General features: G+C 37.3%; 1 protein-coding gene and 1 long non-coding RNA gene across 2 annotated transcripts in view; one reads left to right on the top strand and one right to left on the bottom strand.

Annotated features, from left to right (window-relative positions):
- Positions 1-994: 994 nt before the first annotated feature.
- LOC119772223 lies at positions 995-2,168 on the bottom strand. Its single transcript, XR_005279234.1, has 5 exons — positions 1,932-2,168; positions 1,770-1,833; positions 1,514-1,565; positions 1,283-1,309; positions 995-1,177 (listed from the first exon to the last, which is right to left on the bottom strand). It is a non-coding gene; the product is annotated as an uncharacterized LOC119772223 (long non-coding RNA).
- A 7,000-nt stretch (positions 2,169-9,168) lies between these two features.
- fstl1b (follistatin-like 1b) overlaps positions 9,169-20,559 on the top strand; it is a 38,575-nt gene continuing 27,184 nt past the window's right edge. The window contains exons 1-2 of the mRNA XM_038268558.1: positions 9,169-9,327; positions 9,450-9,506. Coding sequence (XP_038124486.1) covers positions 9,450-9,506 — 57 coding nt within the window. The 5' untranslated portion in view covers positions 9,169-9,327. The remainder of the gene's footprint in view (positions 9,328-9,449; positions 9,507-20,559) is intronic.

Raw genomic sequence — 20,559 nt, forward strand, 5'->3', positions numbered from 1 at the left:
TAACAAGTGCCATTCGGTAACTAGAATATACTTGGTTGCAGGTGACCTGGCTCAATTATTATCATTATTGACCATAATGTCTCCTATAAGGACTCCAGCTCAACTAGTAAACTGACTGGTGTCCCATTATTCCATTTAGAAATACCATATTAATTTTATCAATTGCAATAAATTCATGAACTGCACTCCAAAAACATGAATATCCAATTGTAGGAAAACCCAAAGTGATTAATTAAAACCTTAAATATAGCTTCAACCTGGAAAGACTCGCACAGAAAGTAGGTTTTAGAAAGTTCATTTGACAATAATCTTCAACTTTCTGATCCCGGCAGTAGACACTGTACTGGTAACCACCAGAGAGAATGATCTTTTTTCTACATGAAAACCTTTTTGAATAAAGTCTGTCTTCATCTCACCTGCTCAGCCAATCACCTGCTCAGGTGCCTCCCTCCCAGCCTAACGGCGCCGGTCTCAAGTCCTTCACCCTTCATAAAGTCCAGCTTGATGTGTGCAACTGCTCCTCACCTGAGCTTCCATCACCTCCACCCTGATTACACCTTCGCTTTGCTCGTTTAATCTTATGTTTGTATCTGAACAATATGTTTCTGCAACTTATTTTTTATTACATAAAACAAGTTGATTCTAACTGTTAAAACATAAACAACTTGTCTGTATGTCAGGTTTGTAAAGAAAATTTGTATTGATTCCAGTCATTGTTCAAAAATGTATAGGAAACATTGTATATTGCAAGTTATTAGCTTTGCTTGCATTTAAAAATTTCCAATTGTTAAACAACGCTGTTACAATATATTTACAACTACTTTATTGGTTCTACTGTCTCTCCAACAAATTACAGCCACAATGTAACTTTGTGGAAACGACACCATTTCTATGAAAACTAAATGATGTAAATCAACTGAGCTACAACAAAAGGAACTTTCAAAAATGTAAATAATATTGAAAGAACACATTATGAAAAAGGAGGACTGCACAAGTCAAAAGGTAAATATTCTTTATCAGAAACGATTTCAAATGGCATGTCACAAAAAAAAACTAACAATATGTGACAGATTGTGGAAAGCAACTTATATTTTCTTTGAATTCAATGTTGGCACTCAGGGCAAAGTCCAGGTATGCCATCACAGTAGTAACGAGGGTACTCTCCTCTCCTCCGCATCTGAAAATAAAAAAATAAAAAAACAAACAAAATAAAAAACAGGTGCATTGCAAGACTGTTATACAGGAAGAATGGATGATACATATGATTATGAATGAATCTTACCTGTAAGATTGGCGGTATCCTTTCTACCTGCATGGTGAAGAGCATTAAACAATAATTAATACTTTATATCTCTCAGTATCTTATCCTTTCATCTCTAATGATATAAAAAAAGTTGTCCAAATAATGAATAAAAAAAAAAAAAAAAAAAAATCATTTAGGGTTTTAGTCTCATTTGCACATAAAGATACACAAATCAAAATTACTAGTTATGTGTAAATTTAAAAAATGAACCTCAATTTGTGCCTCGGCTCCTTTGGCATAGGTGTGGTCATCAGCACACAGTCTGTAAAAATACAGATATGTTCTAAGTGAAAGATGAATGCAAATCCAAATAACAGCAAAACTGCTTCAACCCTTTTAATTCTTCTATACTGATTTTCTTTCAGACTTAAAAAAATAAGCATAGAACAAAAGTACACTGTGAATGGACATAATACAAATTCTATGACTTAAAACAACAAAGTGATGAATTTTAGCTACAGCTTACCTCACATTTTGCCCTCTCATGAACTTTTTTCCGCTTTCTCTCCTTTTGTAGTTCTTCTCTGGACCTTTTAAAAAGGACAAATTGAAGGTTTTCTTAAAAAACTGAATCTAGAAAACGTATAAATTTACTATGTGAAAAAAATTTTTAAGAAGCTAAAATTACCTTTTGTTGATTTTGTGGGTTTTGCATTATGGATCGTGTGCCGAACACCAGTGCAAAAACTTTTCAAACTTCTTTCTTTCTTCTTCCTTTCCTCTTAACCCCGCGTCTTTAAGGCATTTATACTAGTGATTATGAAAATAGCGCCCCCTTCATTTCCGGAATGCAATAGTCCCATTTCCAAATAAGGTATGGGACTGACGGAAAGGTCCGTCCCCGCCCCTTTCTGTTTGCTGCAGCGAGGTCATTCTCGCCAGGCTTGATAAAGGGAACACATGTCTTAAATCATGGCTGTAAAAGTGGCAGACCACCCTATTAGGTCAGGGAGACACCCACCAGATGTGACACATAGACACATAAGAGAGAGATATGGGGACAAACGGAAAAGGTTTTCTTATCTCATTTTTCATTATTTTTTATGCAAGCAATGACTTCAAACTGGACCAAGCTCTTTTCATTTTATTTGTCTGACTTTGATTCAATTTGTTAAATTTTAAATCGTATTTTGTGTCATTCGCTATACAAAAAGTGTTCTTTAAAGTGTGGTTTAAAGATAGATCACATACAGGAAAAAGAGCTGTTTGACAGCTTTGAGGCATAAGCACCTTCAGGAAACAGTAGTTTTCAAGAGAAACAGGAAAGAGCATGAAAGGTGTAATGTCTCCCTCAGTTGATATTGCTGAACCCCTTATGTTTCTATTAATACAGTTGACTTTGTCTATACATCAAATTAGGTTAAAATTAAGGGGAAAACGTAACCTTTCCTGCAAGCTGAATTCTCACCTTGTACCCCTCCAGTTTCGAGACAAACCCTGAATGGGTCAGCCAATCACATTGCAGAATTATGGTTTAAGCTCTGACATACATCTGTGATGAAACCAAGAGCTGCTGAGCCAACAGCTACACCAAAATAAGCATGGTATTGAAGGAGGATGCTTGTGTAGCTGCTGCTATCACATCTGTTCTGTAGTAATGCACAATTGCATTTTTGCTGGTGAAGATTCTCACCCATCCAGGTCATAGTCATTCCGTAGAAGTTTAAAAAACAATCCACTGGACTTTGTTTCCAAGGTTTGAAGATGTTTCGCTTCCCTTCCAGGAAGCTTTCTCAATTCAAATGTCTGGATTCGCATTGAGTTTAAGGCTTATATGATGGACCAAAATCAAGGCCTTGTATTGCTTGGAAACATGCAAATTGAAACTGACGAGTGGGTCGTTTGGTTCCATTCTTAGCCTGTAATATCTGAAAGCTGTCTATGACGACCAACCTTTCACAATCATAGATAAGTCAATACAAGGCCTTGTTTTTGGTCCATTATTTAAGCCTCAAACTCAATGCGAATCCAGACATTTTAAATTGAGAAAGCTTCCTGGAGAGGAAGCGAAACTTCTTCAAACCTTGGAAACAAAGTCCAGTGGATTCTTTTTTTAAACTTTTATGGAATTTAATTTTTGAAAGAGAAATTGCATGATTGTATGTGGTCGCAGTTTCTTAAACTGTCTGCCACTGTTTCATTTATTACTGTGGTTGGCTAAAACTAAACTTTGATAGGCTAGCATTGGGTATTACTTGGCCTAGTCAGCTCAAACAATTCTGCTGAATGTCACTCCTTTCCCAAGACCTTTTTTTACGCCATTCCTTTTCTCTGTCAAACTTGAGGCCCACACAGATAATATCTCCTGGTGAAGATTGGAAGAATGTGAGTAAATTTAGAATACCAGAATAGTGTGCTCTATGTAAATGAATTGATAAAAGCAAAAGCTACAGGTGAACCTAAGGACAAAAATGCTCAATATAAAAATGAGTTTGACATCCCTTCTTTAGACTCTGCAAAGTTCCTCTTAAACTACATTTCTTTCAAGGGATGTTCCCGAAATGAATAAGATTTGTACACATAAATACTATATTTTTTTAAGGACTCTTAGAGAATTCCGTAAAAGTTTAAAAACAATCCACTGGACTTGGTTTCCAAGGTTTGAAGACGTTTCGCTTCCCCCTCCAGGAAACTTTCTCAATTCAAATGTTTTAAACTTTTACAGAATGACTATGTCCTGGATGACTGAGAATCTTCATCAGCAGACTCTTAGAGAAATTGTGAAAAAGTAGATTTTAACAGTTTTACCCTTCCAGGATGTGATAGGAAGACTGCTGCCTTTTCCAAGTTTATATATTTTAATCTAAAATAAAAATTAACAGATTTCGCAGTGCCATTTTGTATGACTGGGAAAGTCATGATTGAGCAACATGTTTGATCAAAGCTGTAGGAATTACTTTCAGTAGGGCTTTCTTTGTAGGACTCTCAAATTATTGCATTTTTTTTGAATGACAACTTTCCAATGTTGTTTCAGGTCATTGAGGTTTGCAGACATTCATTTTTGTAAAGCTTGGCGCAGCTTTTCAGTCAGGACATTGTGTGGACTTCAATTAATCCATTTCAAAGGTTTTTGCAAGTGTATGGAACTAAATCTGTGTTTCTTTTCACAATGTTTGATTATCTTTAATCTAATATAGCTCAATGGAAATGTCCTCTTTAAAACCAGAACACAGTAAAAAGTACTGCTTCGATAGTGCGGATCACACTAAGAATCATTATGTTTTTTGCTTTGGATTAATAGGATTCAGCTTCTTCCTTTCTCAAATCCTTTAGAAGCAGCAATGATGTACAAGGTTTTCCAGAATCACTCCATCTCTCATTGATGTGGATCTGCTGTAAGTTTTTGTTAAACCTGACAGAGCAATAATAATGTCCCAGTGCAAAAACGATGGTTTTAGAAACGTATATTTTTCTGTTTCATCACTGTGTGTATTTTTGATTAAATGGGTCAGTTAATTTGGAAAATTCACATGTTAAAAAATGAGGTGAAGAAATAAATAAGAAAAAAATGCAGTGTGAAATGAGGTCCTAATGAATGCCCTATAGGAGGTCTATTATACAATTTATATCAAGATGCTTTTCAGCCCAATCCTTTATTATTTCTTCATGAGGAATTTGAAGTGTATCAGCAGCAAAGAGAGAAGCAAATAAAAGAGCAACAACAGATATAAATTAAGCAATGATAGGAATAAGATTAACTGATTGTAGACTCTACAGTTTGGTGATTTTTTTTTCAACCTACAGTTAGAGCAAAATTCCACAAAAAAGAGAAAAAAAGGTGGCAGGTTATATAAAGTGTTATTATAATCAAGCACAATTACAATAAAAAACATTCAATCATGGATGGAACAAACAAAGATTTTTCTGTTCTTTCATGGGGAAAAATTATGAAACTAGTGCAAATAAAAATGTTTAAGACAACAGAAGCAGGAAGGCTGTACAGACAAGTGATTGAAACACAGGAACTACAAACCAGAGAAGATAAGCAAAGAACACAATGGTTTTATGGTTCCTTAGTGTTAAAATAAGGCTTCTTATCTTTCAGCATCTTCCTTTTTGTTAAATATGTTCTTTTTTTCTTGCCATACTATATATTTTAGTTATGCCATCGCTTTCTTAGACATTCTTTCTGTATCACTATTCGATAACACATTCGATTTTTCTCCTATTTGCTCCTTTTTTGTGCACCACTTTTTAATTTCATCTTCCAACAAGCACATGAAAAACCCTCTCTGCTACTTAACTGAAAAGATCATATCAATGCATTTAAACTATATATATTTAACTTCATGTTAAAAACTACAAACAATAAATTTAACCAATTGTACTGTTTAGGTTAAAATGCAAAGCTTGTAAAAAAAAAAAAAAAAAAAAAAACTTGAAAAAAAAGACTTGAGAACACAAAGTTAAAATACGTGACAAAAGGAAGAAGTTCAAGATAAAATAGAAATAGGAAGCTGGGTTATTTTTGGGTTCAATAAAAGTTAGAAAAAAACTTTGAAAATTGGTTCTTGTTTCTTAGTTTTCTAACATGGGAATTATTTGACTAAAAAGGATAAAAAAAATATGTTTATTTTTGGATTAAATCATCGAACTTGGATAATGAGTTGTCAGTAGTTGTAAATTTGAAACCATAATTGTGTACATTACAGTTTAGAATGGAAGCTGCTGACTATGTGTCTTAATGATTGACACATTTTCTTATTATCCAACAGCAAGTGTTTCCCAGAAAACTTAATTTGATCAAATGTTAACTTTATTATCACCACATTTTTACATTCATTGCATTCCACAACATGAAAAAGTCAGAAATGTAAGTTTTTTTGTTGCTTACTCTACTGATACTCAGCAGCTGAGTCTACCAGGTATTTGGTTTAGGAGCACATAACTTGTCACATCTGTGTATATACATTTATTGTTTTAAATTAGATTTAAATTCATATTTGGTTTTCTCTTATTCAGATTGTTTCTTATCTAGATATATAACATAACAGATTATTTGCTGCTAAGAGATTAGTAAAACAATCTGAAGCCTTAATTTTTCCTTACCATGATGCTAGATAAGGTTATTTGTATACCAAGCTTTTTTACTTAAAAACTTAACTTTAATGTGTGATGAACACCCAAAGGGTTAAAAGCATTTCACAGAGCTCCCTGTATGGCAACAAGGCAGAGAAGCACACACAGGCCAGTGATTGAGTAAGACAATGTAGAGAAAAATAGAACATCCGTCTCGACCAATATTGAGCGTGAGCAGGAAACTAACTTCAAATAACAGGAAAAGAAAAATGTTTATCATTTTTCACCCTGCAAACACAAAGCACCTACAAAATGCCTTTGGTTATAATATAGCAGCATTGAGGAGATAGATTTACGACAAGGGGGTGAGGTCATACAATAATTAGAGGGATACTGTCAAAAAAATAATTTATTCTGTTTTTTTATATGCAAAATTCAGCATACTGCTGTGTTTGGTGCCTCTGAAGTTCATCCTAATTACTCTAATTACTCACTTCAAGCATGAGCACACATAGTGGTGTGTAACCCTGAAATGCTGAAATCAGGCTCTGAACCTTTGAAAATGTATCATCTAGTACACAAGGTATATTTCCAAAATAAATAATTTTACATATTTTCTGAGGATGTGGGAAATCAAGTGGAATGTGCTGGTAGAGGAGGACAGGTGCGTCCTCAAAGATTGGGGATGTGGCAGCCTGCAACATTAAAAAGGAAGGAGGTTCAACAGCAAAACCAAAACTCAGAGTCTTATAATACTACTGTTTTTTTGTTTGTTTTTTTACGCTAGGGCATACAATGCAGCTTTAACCATAATAAACAACTATTTAATAAAGAACAATTGTAGATATAAAATAAGTTTAATATCTGATCTTGCTCTTTTTACTTTAGTAAGTTGTGATAGATATAACAATGAGAAGGACAAACTGTAAGGTAGTAATGCAGAAAAAAAACCTTGTATTTAGGGACTTCTAACCTCTGCTCTGCTTTCTTATGATAGTGTATGAGACATAGCGTTTGTAATATCAGTTTACTGTTTAAACTGCAATTGAATACACCAACATTTTCAAACTATATCAATTTTGTGTGTTTCCTGACATATAATTTTTGCCCTATCTTACAAGTGTGTAATATCCTGAGCAGTGTTGTTTTTGACAGTAACCTTAAATTTGGTCTTATTCTTAGTCTTCAGGACAAAAACTATTATTAGTCTTAGTTGCATTTTAGTCATTACGACATGTGATAGTCGACTAAAGGTTAAAAAGGTTTTTAGTCTAGTTTTAGTCAGTTTTATGTTGCAAAAAAAGGGAACCTTTAAATATTTCGAATAACAACCAGATTCTTTACCAGCCTGACAGCTCTAGCCTAGATACTAAAATTGCTGAGTATAGAATGCTGCAGTTCATCATTGCTGTTGGGCAGAACATTTTGATTTATAGGAATCCAGTTTGTGCACTGCAAAAACAATCCAGAAATAAGTAAAAAATGGCTTAAATTAAGTATATTTAGCCTTAATTTGAGCAGGTAAATAAGATGATTTGCCAATGGAATGAGTATTTTCACTCTTAAAATAAGATAGTTAGATAATATTTACTTGAAATAAGACGATAAAATAGTTTTTTCTTATTTTAAAAGGAAATTGTCTTGTTCCATTGGCAAAGTGTCTTACTTACCTCCTCAAATCAAGAAAAAACACACTTATTTTAAGAAAAAATAACTTATTGAGATTTATATTTTTTGCAGTGTGTGGGTTGTTTTTGCGTTTGTCTCTCCCTACACCACCAGGTGGTGCCCTGTCCTCTTTGGTCCTCCTGCACACCTGCGGCTCGTTGATTCATCGCTGAGGAGTATTTGAGCAGTGGACTGTCACTACCTCGATGCCAGAGTGTTTGCCAGTTTTGGGTACTCTAGCCAAGCTGAGTTAGCTGAGTCTAATCTGAGTTTAGTTTCTCTGAGACTGACGTTGTTTTTTATCTTTGCCTTTCGGCAGAAATCCTTTCTGCATACTGGATGTTTGGCTTTCTCCCCCTGGAAGGATTGTTTGTGTTCACACTGAGCAGGGGAAAAACCTCCACACTTCCCGTTCAAGTTCCCACGGAAATCCAACTGGAAGTCCACTCCACTGCTCCTCAGGGTCCAACCAAAATCAAACTGTCCACCCTCCGAGTTCCCTCCTCTCTTGATAAACCCACACCAACTTGATTCAAGGACAAGCAAGAAACCCCCTCCAACGTGAGTCCCGTTTTGACAGCTTTCAAGATCTCAATCAGATTTCCTACGGACCCTGAACCAATCACAGTGATCTTCTCTCCAGACCTTCTAGTTCCGGTTCACTTGTGCTCTGAGCTCCAGATACAACTCCTGTGATCCTTATCAATAAACCTGTTAAACTTTTCCCCTGGTTCTCTGCATGTGGGTCAGATCTCTTAAAAACATCATGACAAATATGGTTTCTCTGTAATGTTATTTGCAGAAACAAATAAAATTGTATTGAGAAAAAAAAAAAAAAAAGCACAGCCAGTAGCTACTTTCCTTAGTGAGGAGTTTGCAACACTGGCAACCCCTGGTCCCCCATCTAGCTCCGCACCTGATGGTACAGAACCTCGGCTGGAAACAAGATAAAACTTTTGATTAGTCCAAATAATTTTTTTGACCATTGAGTTGCTTTTAGTGGCAAATTAATTGTGGTTAGTTCTGCAGCAGACAATCCATGTGGAAGAATTAAATCTAATTTTATTCAACGCTAAAATGGTCCTAGAACAATAGCAGCATAGCCTCTTGAATGCCTCCTCCTCCTTTTTCTCAGATTTCTCTGTAAATCTCCTCAGAGGGCTCCGAGGTTTCTCATTGGCCGCAGCGGGGAGAGAGGAGGAGGCGACGGGCGGACTGGCAGGAATTCCTCGGCTCTCTCCTCAAATTTCATCGAACCGCTGATCTCTGGATAAAACATCACGACCAGAACCGCTTCTTCCTTCCTGAGCGGAACCACTTCTTGTCTGAGCGAAACGGTAAGAAAAGCAAAGGTTTTACTCAAGTTTTTTTTTTTTTTTTCCTCTGGTAAACATAAAGACGCGTTCTTTTTCCGTTTCTCTCCAACAAACCCAAATCTCACTTTTCCTTTTGCTTCCAGATGTGGAGAAGCGTCGCTGTAATCCTGCTGCTGGCCGCGGCTTCATGTAAAGCAGAGGTAAGTTTCAGGATTTTAACTTTTTTTTAATGATTATTGCCTGAAATAAACGACACATTACATTTATGTAAGTAACACCACCCCTAAAGTAAAAACACGCGCTTTGTTCACTGAGCTGCACACATCTGCAAAAGGTCAGAATGAGTTGGGTGACAATGAGCTTTTGCCTATAGGTTTATTATTAGTTTGCTTTAAAACAGGGACAATAAAGCCAATAAAGCTGTGGTTAATCTTCATTCTAATGGCCTAACTGGATTACATGTTTTGGCTGTGAGCCACTATGGTCCCTTGTCTTGCAAATAGTTGCTGAAAAGCTGCTATGAGACCAAACTAAGTGACTCAGGAGTGGCTGGCAGCAAAGGCTGCAGTTGCTTAGGGGCCCCCGACCTCTTAGGGGGCCTGTCACTGACATCTGGTTGGCCCTCTACACAATTGTGGACTAGGACGTCTCATTGCAGATGTAATGGTGCAAAAAAAAAAAATAATCCTCTTAAACCCACCTGATACTAGATTGACTGACCAGACCTTATTTATAACCCAACACATAAACACGACACCAATAACAAAGCAGACGGTGGTACTTTTAATTACCATGTTAATAACTAAGTATACTTCATTAGACGGTTGGTAAAAAAAATAAAAAATACACTCATATAATATGTTTCAAACCGCAATAAAAATCTTAAAAGAACAATTTAATTTGAGTATTTTATTTTTTACAATACGACTTGGAATTATGGGTAATCCAGAGCCATTGACTGGGATCTGTATAAAATGATAGACGGATGGGAGTTGTTGGTCTGTTTTTATCAATACTGCAGGATGTTTTGCTGTAACACCAGCTGCCAGCTGTTTAATGGCACACAGCTCTGTGTTGCACTGGTGTGTCACATAGAATTGATTTCATGTTAATGAGCTGTGAGAAAACTTACCTTCTGGGTACCACACTGTTGCCCTTAGCAGTGAAAACTTTAGGTAAACATGCAAAGGCAGCAATGTGTTGTTAGCGGGTCTGATGGGACCAGAGAATGAACAAGGTTTATTATTAGAGGCTCCCAGCACATTGATATTAAATAAGATACATTTAAATTTCAATGTATTTCTAGTATTCTGTATTCCAAACAAAAAATTACATATATCATGATTTATTTCTTTGATTTTACACAGAAAACAATTAATAAGGCTTCTAAAATAATGTAATAAACTGATTATGAAAGTTAGAATAATTTTATTTAATATTTTTGTTTTCTTAACAGTTAAAGAACAGCTAAAGTAACAATCACAAACAATTAACTGCATATTTGGCTTAATTTTTATTGTTATTGGATTACATATTCTTAATATAATGTTTATTTTCACAACATGAATATGTTTTATGATACCAGCCCATCCCTAGCTTGCCCTCAGCTACTAAACAGCCATGCTGTTTGTAGTTTGGAAATTGTGGTTTTAAGAAGTGTGAACTTCATAAAAATTATAGTTTCCAACCAAAGATGTATTTCTGCAGCCAAATCTGTCCTTCTTGTATATTGCGTAAAATTGTAGTAGGTTATAATACCAGTTTTTTTTTTTTTATCTTTTTGCTAAAGCTCTTGCCTTCTGAAGCCGATAGATTTTAAACTACAAGTTTTCCAAGTCTAAGCAGTAAAAAAGAACTTGGGCATCAGCAGCAGGAAGTGGAAATAAAATGAAACATTAGCAACACATCTTTAAGGTGTCTTAAATGAAAAAAAGCAAATAAAAACTGATTACATTTCTTTTACATTGTGTTTATGGCCCATCCATCCATCCATCCATCCATCCATCCATCCATCCATCCATCCATCCATCCATCCATCCATCCATCCATCCATCCATCCATCCATCCATCCATCCATCCATGCAATTAACGTGCCATTGAAAGATAAATCTTCTCTCAATGTTAATCCCTGTGTGGGATTTTTTTTTAAATGGGCTCCACCTTCGTCTTCGAGGCTTTTGTTACCTACTTTTGTGTTTTTTAATTGTTGACAAAGTTTTACTGAAAGGAAACTTAAACAAAGTGCTCTTCTTTTTCAAAATAAGAGTCCCAACCCCCACGCACAAGCTTTCGGTTGTAACAGTATACTGAGATACAAACAGTATGTATATGTTTACCGAGCGAGTTACTGTGTTTCCAAACAGATTCCTTCAAGAAGTACACATACACACACCCACCAGTTGGCGCTCGATGGTGATTCTCTCCAAGCACACAGCTGTTTGAACACCTGGCTCTGTGCTGACTGTTCATTGACATGCAAAATTACAGGAAAAAGAAATCATTCCTGAACATCTACCTTATTAGAGTCTAGACACTTCAGCCTTTGGCACCAAAACACTAGTTGTTGTAGACTATCTTTATAGGTCAATGGAAATGGCCATTCAACAGCACCTGGCATTGTGGCCTTTCATTCTGACTGTCCGTTGTTTCTTCTGTCTCTTGCTTGCCGGCTGCTAAATGCGCCTCTGTGTCTGTCTTAATTGAATCCATGCTTGTGTCTCGTGAGGTATGGCATGCAGGAGACGGGGCATGTGGCAGGCTGTACTGAATGTAGCAAATAAGGAAAGCATTAGAAAGGCATCCATTCTTGATAATATATGGCCTGTTGACTGTCGTGGGAATAGCCTGAACTGACATACCAGCATGCTGTCTGAAAGAGGTCAGCAAGTTGGAGCAAAGTCGCCTCAGAATAGAGGACATAACGGGTGTGGGTGTGTGTTCAGGCTACAATAGGGGTTACATTATAAAACTGCAGAGAAGGGTGTTAAATAATGGATAGAAAAGTATTTTCTCTGCATTGACTGATGTTTTTATTTATTGCCTTGAGCATAGGCTATTCACCTGAAGACACCGCCCCTTCATTTATTATCAAGGAGAATTGCTGTTTGCTTCTGGAGGTGAGAAATTGCTGCATTTGAAGATAAGCTTCCCAGAAATCCTGGGTGGCTAGGGTCTGGCCTTAAAGCTCTCTGAGTGTTTGTATTTGTCTGCAGGCTGGAAGAGAGATATGCATCTCATGGATAAAATGTTGATGTTTTACTGAAGTGCACCAGCAGTCTGATATGTAAAGGAGGTCGGATGCAGAAAGAGGGAAAGTCATAAGAATTTGGTGCCTCTGGGGACATGTGTGCGCACATGCTCGCTCATAAATAGAGGGAGAAAAATGTTAGGATTACTGTTTTTATGGCAGGCGGTGTGATTGTGCTGGGTGGGAGGAAACTGGGGTGGAATGACACAGTGGTTAATTTTCTCATTGGTGCTCTGGAGTGAAAAAAAAACTGATTTCAACAGGAAAAGGCCCAATATTGAAAGCACACAGGCTCCATTCTCCTTTGCCTTCATCAAGGACAAAGAAATAAAACTGCCTGTTTAGGGGTTCAACCTCCATAACAGGCCTTATTGAGTTGTGGCTTCTGGTATCGACAACATTTCTAGCGTATTAATTCTGGTTCTTTCTCATTCAGTGTATGCTAAAAATATCTGCCCAGGTGGACAGAACATGAGCATTCAAGGGACGCTGTGTCCTCTGTCTGTAACAGCCTGCTCTAATTACTGGAGCTCAACAGTCGGTCATGGATCCTGAGCAGAGATTGTGCAGGATGGCTGGAGAGATAGCATGATGTAAAACAGAGAGGAGACAGAGCCACTGTCAGGCAATTATCACAGGGGGAAAAAGGGAGTGAGGTAACATTTGGCCGTGTGAAGAGGAAAGAAAGGTGGGTTGGTGCTTTGTGTCGGGTCCCTGGAGTGTACGTTCCCCTCATTCTTGGCTTGACTTGAAAAGAATCCTTATTTAGCTTACCAGCTGTACTGGTGCCTTATCATTAAGCACTCTGAACTCACCGGAGCTGCAGACATTAACACATGCACTTATAATCTATGCATTGTGACACAAATGACTTTAGTGTCTACATCAACGTTAGACCCCGAGAGTCAATCAATAGATCTATTTATAAGGTGTGCATGCATATATATGCTTTATGTAAAGAAAGTAAATGAGCCAATTTAAAAGAACAAAGAGAGTTGGTAAAAAGGAAGTAAATGTTCCTACCAAAAGAATCGTTTTCCAGTCAAAGCGTTCCTGAACTCTTTTGTAAGTATTTTTAGTAGGTAGGTTGTTTAAAAAGTACATTTGATGTTACAGCCACAAACCTCATCGTATTTTAGTGGGAGCAGAATTAAAGGAAAAGAATAGATGGTTTTCACACCTTATGAATTTTGATGTATTCCTCTTCATTCTGACACATTTAAATATATTCAAGCATAAATCTGGAGTCACTTAATAAGTAGCTGAAGAGTGTCAGAAAGCGTAGGATTTTATTTTAGTCTAGATGCTGCTGTTTTCTATTTGTTTTCTGAAATAGAAAATCTAAAACTTTTACCATACTTTCAATTTTTACTCTCTGTGCTTTCTAGCAGCGCATTTCGCTACCAGTCTTTTGGAAATGTTTCGCTCAGTTATTCACCTTACTTAATTTATCTTCGTAAAATAGGCTCAATAAGATTGAATGGTGAACTTCTATGAACATCAACCTTTTTGCTAGATTTTGGTCAATGCTTTTGTATAAATTATTCAACTAACCATTCATTTTTTTAATTCATGGTGGATTGAATCAAACATTTGTTCCCTCTGATTAACTAATCTTTCGCTTTGAAGGAATTCCTGTCAATGTTGTAATGTTACCGCCATCCACTAGGGGGCTGTTCACTCTTAAGCAGAGCCTCACTGGTATTTACTAGGGATGGAACGGTTTATGAAAACCGTCCGAACCGTTCTGTTCGATTCGTGTGTATTGCGTTCGGTTCATGCGCCTGTCCTTTTTCTCATAGGCGAAGCGTTTACACTCCAGAGCAGAAGGTGGCGGTACTGCGACCAAAGCCAACCACCAGTAGTGAACAAGAAGCAGAAGAAGCGAAGCAGCGTAGCCGGGTGTAGCAGAAAAAAATCAGTTGTTGTAGAGAATTGTGCGGGTATGGGAGTGGGAAAGAACAGGCGTTGGAAGACGCGCCAGCAGCACTTTATAGGCGGAAAGAAAGCTGTGGATAAAAGTGCAATAGTGTGCAAGCATTGTGCAACACGTTTTGTTTATGCTAACAGCAACACGACCAACATGTCAGGCTAACAATTAACATATACCGAACCGAAAATCGTGACCATGAAACCGTGAACCGAACCAAACCGTGGATTTTGTGAACCGTTCCACCCCTAGTATTTACTAATGAAAATGTGGATGCATGCTGGTAACAAACTAATCTCTGATCTGATTATTTACCCCATTTAATGAACGAAGATGGAAAATCCAGTTTGAGGTTGTGTTTGCACCATAAAAGTTGGTAATTAGTCAGCCTGTCTTTTAATGATAGTTTTATGTCTCTGAACATTGGAAATATATCTGAACATATAAATTATATCTTATAAATTTGTCTAGTCAAAAAATACATAAGAAAACCCTTTTTGCTTTATTTAGTCAGTATTTATTAGAGCTGACACAATAAGCAGTTGAAATACAATAAGGTAGTACTTTTTCTTTAATTCAGCTAATTGTCAAAAAAAAAAGTATTAAGATGTTCATGTTATGGATGGATCATCTTGATACAAGAGAAAAACACAGATTTTTTTTATAAAATGGCAACCAATAAATTAGTCAGTGGTGAATCAAAAACATCAATTAACTTTAGATAAATTCATCAATTCCAAATATAAACCACATATATTTTAGGTCTGACTGTATGATGAGGGTCATGTTCCTGTTGTTTGCATTCCCGTGATGTATTTAGTTTCCCTCCATCTTCCCTCTGTGCGGAACTGCTATCCAATCCCTGAAGAGAGAGCAGTGAGCTGCAATTATGTGGCACCCGAGGGAGCAACCAGGGGTTAAGGGTTTTGCTAAGGAACCCCGAGTGGAGGAAGTGGGGATCAAAACAAATACTTGCAACCTTCTCAGAGCACAAGCGCACAGCTCTAACCACTAAGCCAAGATTCCCACCTACACCTAAAGGGCTGGATTGAGAAAGTAATCCTTTTACTTTACGTTAAATGTAATGTGACCAAAGCTGAGTGCCTCTCCAATTTAAAAATTGCATCTTGTAAGATTGTCATTATATTACAAATGCATTAATTGCCCAGCACTATTTTAATGTCAACCTTAAACCTCTTCATCGCAGCACATATTATTAATAATAGTCACAGCTCTTTAGCTTTCTGCTGTAGTGTACAACATAGAGGAGCTGCAGGGAGGTGTTCATTTTTCATTTGCTCAGGCTTGTACCCCATGTGTTATCTGCCAGCAATGCTGAATGCAGGTATTTTGCTTTTCACACTAAAATGTCAAGCATTTTAATTACTTAAGAGTCTGTGAACACAGGACAAAGTAGACCTGTCTTGCTTAAACAAAAGAGCTCTGATTGGTTGTTTGGCTACAGTGGCATCCTGAACAGATGCTTTGAGGAATGTTGATTTTGGGATTAGGTTTGCCTGGAACAAATGCTAGAGACCCCATGGATTTTAGATGGCCAGCCAATCTACCTAGACCCTGTGCATGTAGTGTGTTCTAGTGAAAACTAAGATTCTTTGTTGTGTTTCTATTAGCCTAGAATTTCTATCTGTTTTATACTCTTCCTCTCTCCACCTCTAGTCCCGCTGGTTCTTTTTCTGTTTCTCCACTGCTGTGACTGATAGCATCAGCAAGAGAAGAGGGGAGGGGGGCTTCTTCAGTGTAGGAGCTTCAGGGACCCACATTTCTGACCAGAGTTGTTGAACAAACTGCAAGCATTGTTTGCTTTTTTTTTTTTTTTATCAAGCTGAATCAGAACCAAGCCTTTGGTCATCCCTTTGGCAATAGCTCAGCCAGCCGGGTCGCTGGGAACACTGGGATAATTCCTGGTGCTCCTTGTTGTCACTACTGAAAGTAGAAGTCATACAATTAATTTATAATTTAAAAATACATTTTAAAAAATTAGCATCTAAGGTCCCAAAACGGCAAACTACAATGCTATTTATAATCAGAACTAGCATCTTATTTTCCCAGTTTGATATATCTATCAGGACTATAGCGCACATTTCCCACATGGATTTATTTCTACAGATAGCTCATTTTTTCATATGTATCATAACATCACCATTTTTAAGCTGTAAAGTAAGCCATATTTTGTTTTAAATCAGAAGAAATAGGGATGGATTGACCATTTCTCTGACAGATTCAGATAATCCCTCGTTAGAACAGCATGGTTTTGTTCACATGACGCACTAAAGAGCAAAGTTCTCACTGCAGCGAATAGAGAATACCCTATCCAGTAATATATCCACTTAGAAATGATTGTTATTCTAGTTCAAAGAACAAGAATAGATTTGTTAGGTGGAAAGGAAGTTAATTTTTTTTAGCATTTTCCTACTTTTAAACATTAACATGTATACATGTTAGGGATGGGACGATTTATGAAAACCGTCAGAATCGTTCGGTTCGATTGTCTCGGTTCGGTTCGCGTGTGTTTCGTTCGGTTCATGCGCTGCTCCTTTTTCTCGTAGAGGAAGCGATTACACTCCAGAACAGAAGGTGGCGGTACTGCGACCAAAGCCAACCGCCAGTAGTAAACAAGAAGAAGAAGAAGCGAAGCAGCTTAGCCGGGTGTAGCAGGGAAAAAAATCAGTTGTTGTGGAGAATTGTGTCGGACTGGCGAGTGGGAAAGAACAGGAGTTGGAAGACGCGCCAGCCGCACTTTATAGGTCTGCTGTAAGGGAGCGCTTTGCATTTAGAGTGACCTACGATGACAGCGCAAAGAAAGTTGTGGATAAAAGTGCAACAGTGTGCAAGCATTGTGCAACACGTTTTGTTTATGCTAACAGCAACATGTCATGCTAACCCCGAAATCCCTCATACTCCGTCAGCAACCCCCGCTGCGCTCCAGACCGGCTGCTCAAAGCAAAGCCTACAGCCCCCGCTGTGGCTTCGTCCGCTCCCCTCTGAGTTCCTTGGAGATGGTAGAGAGCATGTAACCTGACAACAGCCAGATGCATGTGGCGGAGCGAGACATGAGCGAGACATGCATCTGGCTGTTGTCAGGTTAGAGAGCATGTGCCAGATGATTAAATTCAAAGCAGCAAAACATACGGAAATGATCCAGGGTTTCCGCGGATCATTTAAAAGAATTACAATCCATTATTTTTGGGGGGATATTTTCATTAATTTTTATAATTTTTTATGGAATTTCGGTGTAACAATCAACATGTATCGAATCGAACCGAAAACCGTGACCAGAAACCGTGAATCGAACCGAACCGTGGATTTTGTGAATCGTTCCACCCCTAATACATGTTGACAGACATAGAATATAATCTTGCTTTTAAAGGTTATTGATATCTGCTTAGGACCTCAGATTTTTTTGGTATAGTGTTTTGAACCACTTTTAAACAAAGTTGGACTGTGTTAGGATATTCACCGCGATTTTTACTACCTTTTAGAGAAGGTAGGGCTGTGACTGTGACTGAGTGATTGGTAAATTTGGATGGATGGTTTATCCATGATGAGCGGTCACCTTTAGGAGGCCTCCAGGTGGGAGTGAGAGTAGATGAATTTGGCGTTAATAGAGTTATAGGCTTAGGTTACCTAGTCTAAGGTAAATTAAAATAATGTACGCAGTGGGAACTAAAACAGCCTTCCTTTAATTAGATGAAACCCAAATTGTAGTTAAATGCTGAAAGTGTGATCTTGAGTGACAACATTTGGCCTGTGAAGTTTTGATTGTGATTACTTTTGATCTCTGATTAATGCTACATCATCAGGGGGGCTGTTGATTGTTTATTCCATGATTCTATGATGTTGAAAGAAACAGCGTTTAAAGTTTTCTTCTATGATTAATATCCTGGTCATGAGCAGACATTAATGGGTTTGTTTAAAGGTGACATTCAAAACATCACCTTTTCAGGGGGAATTCTTAGGACAATTATTGTTGAAGATGTGTGAGTTTATCACACCCTGGTATGGGCTGCCTGTTGCACGTCAGAACTGACGTTTTAATCTAATTGGGACAGTTCCTCTTTCTAAATATACAGTAATAATCTTCATTGTGTACGTGGGAAAGATTTGGACATGGAATGGGAGCGGTGTCCTATTTTGATAAGGCTGGAGTCATGGATGTCTAATCGTTTGCTAACATGTATGATGTAAAATATGATGATGTGGCAGACTGGAGATGTATAAAAGGCCTTTTTAACTGTTAATCAGGGCCACTTCCTGAGAGGTGAGCCCAGAGGTTAGCAGCTGCCATTCTGTAACCCTAAGCATTTTCTCTGATCAGCAAAATTACAATTTCTATCAAAATCTGTTGTCATGTCTTCTGGTTATTTAATACATATAAGTTATGAAATGTTATTTAAAGAGTTTGTCCCGAACCAGAGATATAGAGAAAAGAACCGGAGAGATAGAGCATCAGGGTGCTGAACAGAGCCTATCTTTAACAACTGGCATCATGTTCCAGAAGGACTGCTTTGATTGTGAAGGGAGGGATTAAAATACAATCTACCAGATTGTAATGCTACATCAAAGGTGTCATTTTACTGTGGTCCATTTACCAGTGTTTGAACCCACATGAGACTAAAGTTAACAGGAGTATCTGTAGTTACCCATAAACTGTTGGGAACTGACACAGTCACTGCAACGTCATGGTGTCATTTGAAAATGATATACCATTTGGAAGATTTTCAAGATTTTGTCATGAGCCTCTACGCAAAACCTTTTGGGTTTTTTTTCTTCACAATAATGATTTCAGGGTTTGTACTTAGGTTCAACTTTGGTTTCCAAATGGAGTCTGCGTTAAGATTTATGCTTATGGAGACAGATTGAGGATAAGCTTATAGTTCAGGGTTTAACCTGTTGTGAGCATTTCTGTGGGAAATCTCTCCCCATCACTGACATTTTAAAACACAACTCTTAAGTGGGTGTTTGCACAATAGATGGAAAATATTACAAACTAAGAGCATATATCTAAGTGGAACAGCTTTATAAGAGTTTTAAGGACTTCATTGCGTAGCTCTTTAGGGTAATTTGGAATTTGCAAAATTGAATTTAAACAATGTATTTTTATTGTTCAGCCTTTTTGTGAGACGTCTGCCTTTTGTTTCTAGGGTGCAGCAATGTTGATTAGTTTTTAGCCTGAAGAGTTTTCAATTTCTGTGTGACGTTAATCATATTAGATTTGCTCGTTTTTGAAAGTAGAGATGCAATTGATCTACAAATGAGTTGATTGGACCAATTAACACAACTAGCCAAAAACTGATGAGGTGCCCTTTTGTTGAAAAAAAAAGTTTTCATTTGTATTAAGAGGATTTTCCCAACATTAGGGACAATTTTTTTTTTTTTACATGAAAAATTTTTTCAAATATTATATAAGCGTGGAAGGAAGGCTCTGGATCGACATCTGCTGTACTTAAAGACGGCATATCTTTCTCTGAAATACTGTCAAACCCAATTTTACACTCACTGTGAGTATAATAGTGGTTACATATACGGTAGCTTCTGTTTTTGGCCTTGCAATCCAACAATCAGTGGTGGCACCGACACCTCAGGCTGTTAACCATACTTCTACAAGTGTGGTTATGGTTGCTGCCCAAAATGTGGCATGAAGTGCTTTAATTCACATAAGTCCTTACAATCAACCATGCTTCTTTGTTTAATAGCCTTCAATTTTCTGTCCTCATATCCTTTACATCGGCCGTTTTTGATTGAGCTGACGGTGATCCGCCATACAGCACAGCTCAATGGGCTCTATGAAGGTCATAACTTAAAGAACTAGTTGAGGGTTTATATTTACAAAAGGACCCACCTAAAGTGCATTCTGCATGCTTGTTGCCATTAAACTGTAAAGATAATCCCTCATCAGACCCCTTTTGATTTCTGTGTGACTCTGCTTAAGGATAAATAGTGGCGCCCTCTTCTAGATGGCAGAAATACTAAAACACTGAAAGAAAGCAGACATTATCATTTAAATCAGATGGAACAAACTTTAATCTAATTTAAATATTGATCAACAATTACTGGT

The sequence above is a fragment of the Cyprinodon tularosa genome, unplaced genomic scaffold, assembly GCF_016077235.1.
Source record: "Cyprinodon tularosa strain WSP-4 unplaced genomic scaffold, ASM1607723v1 ctg702, whole genome shotgun sequence".
NCBI lineage: Eukaryota > Metazoa > Chordata > Actinopteri > Cyprinodontiformes > Cyprinodontidae > Cyprinodon > Cyprinodon tularosa.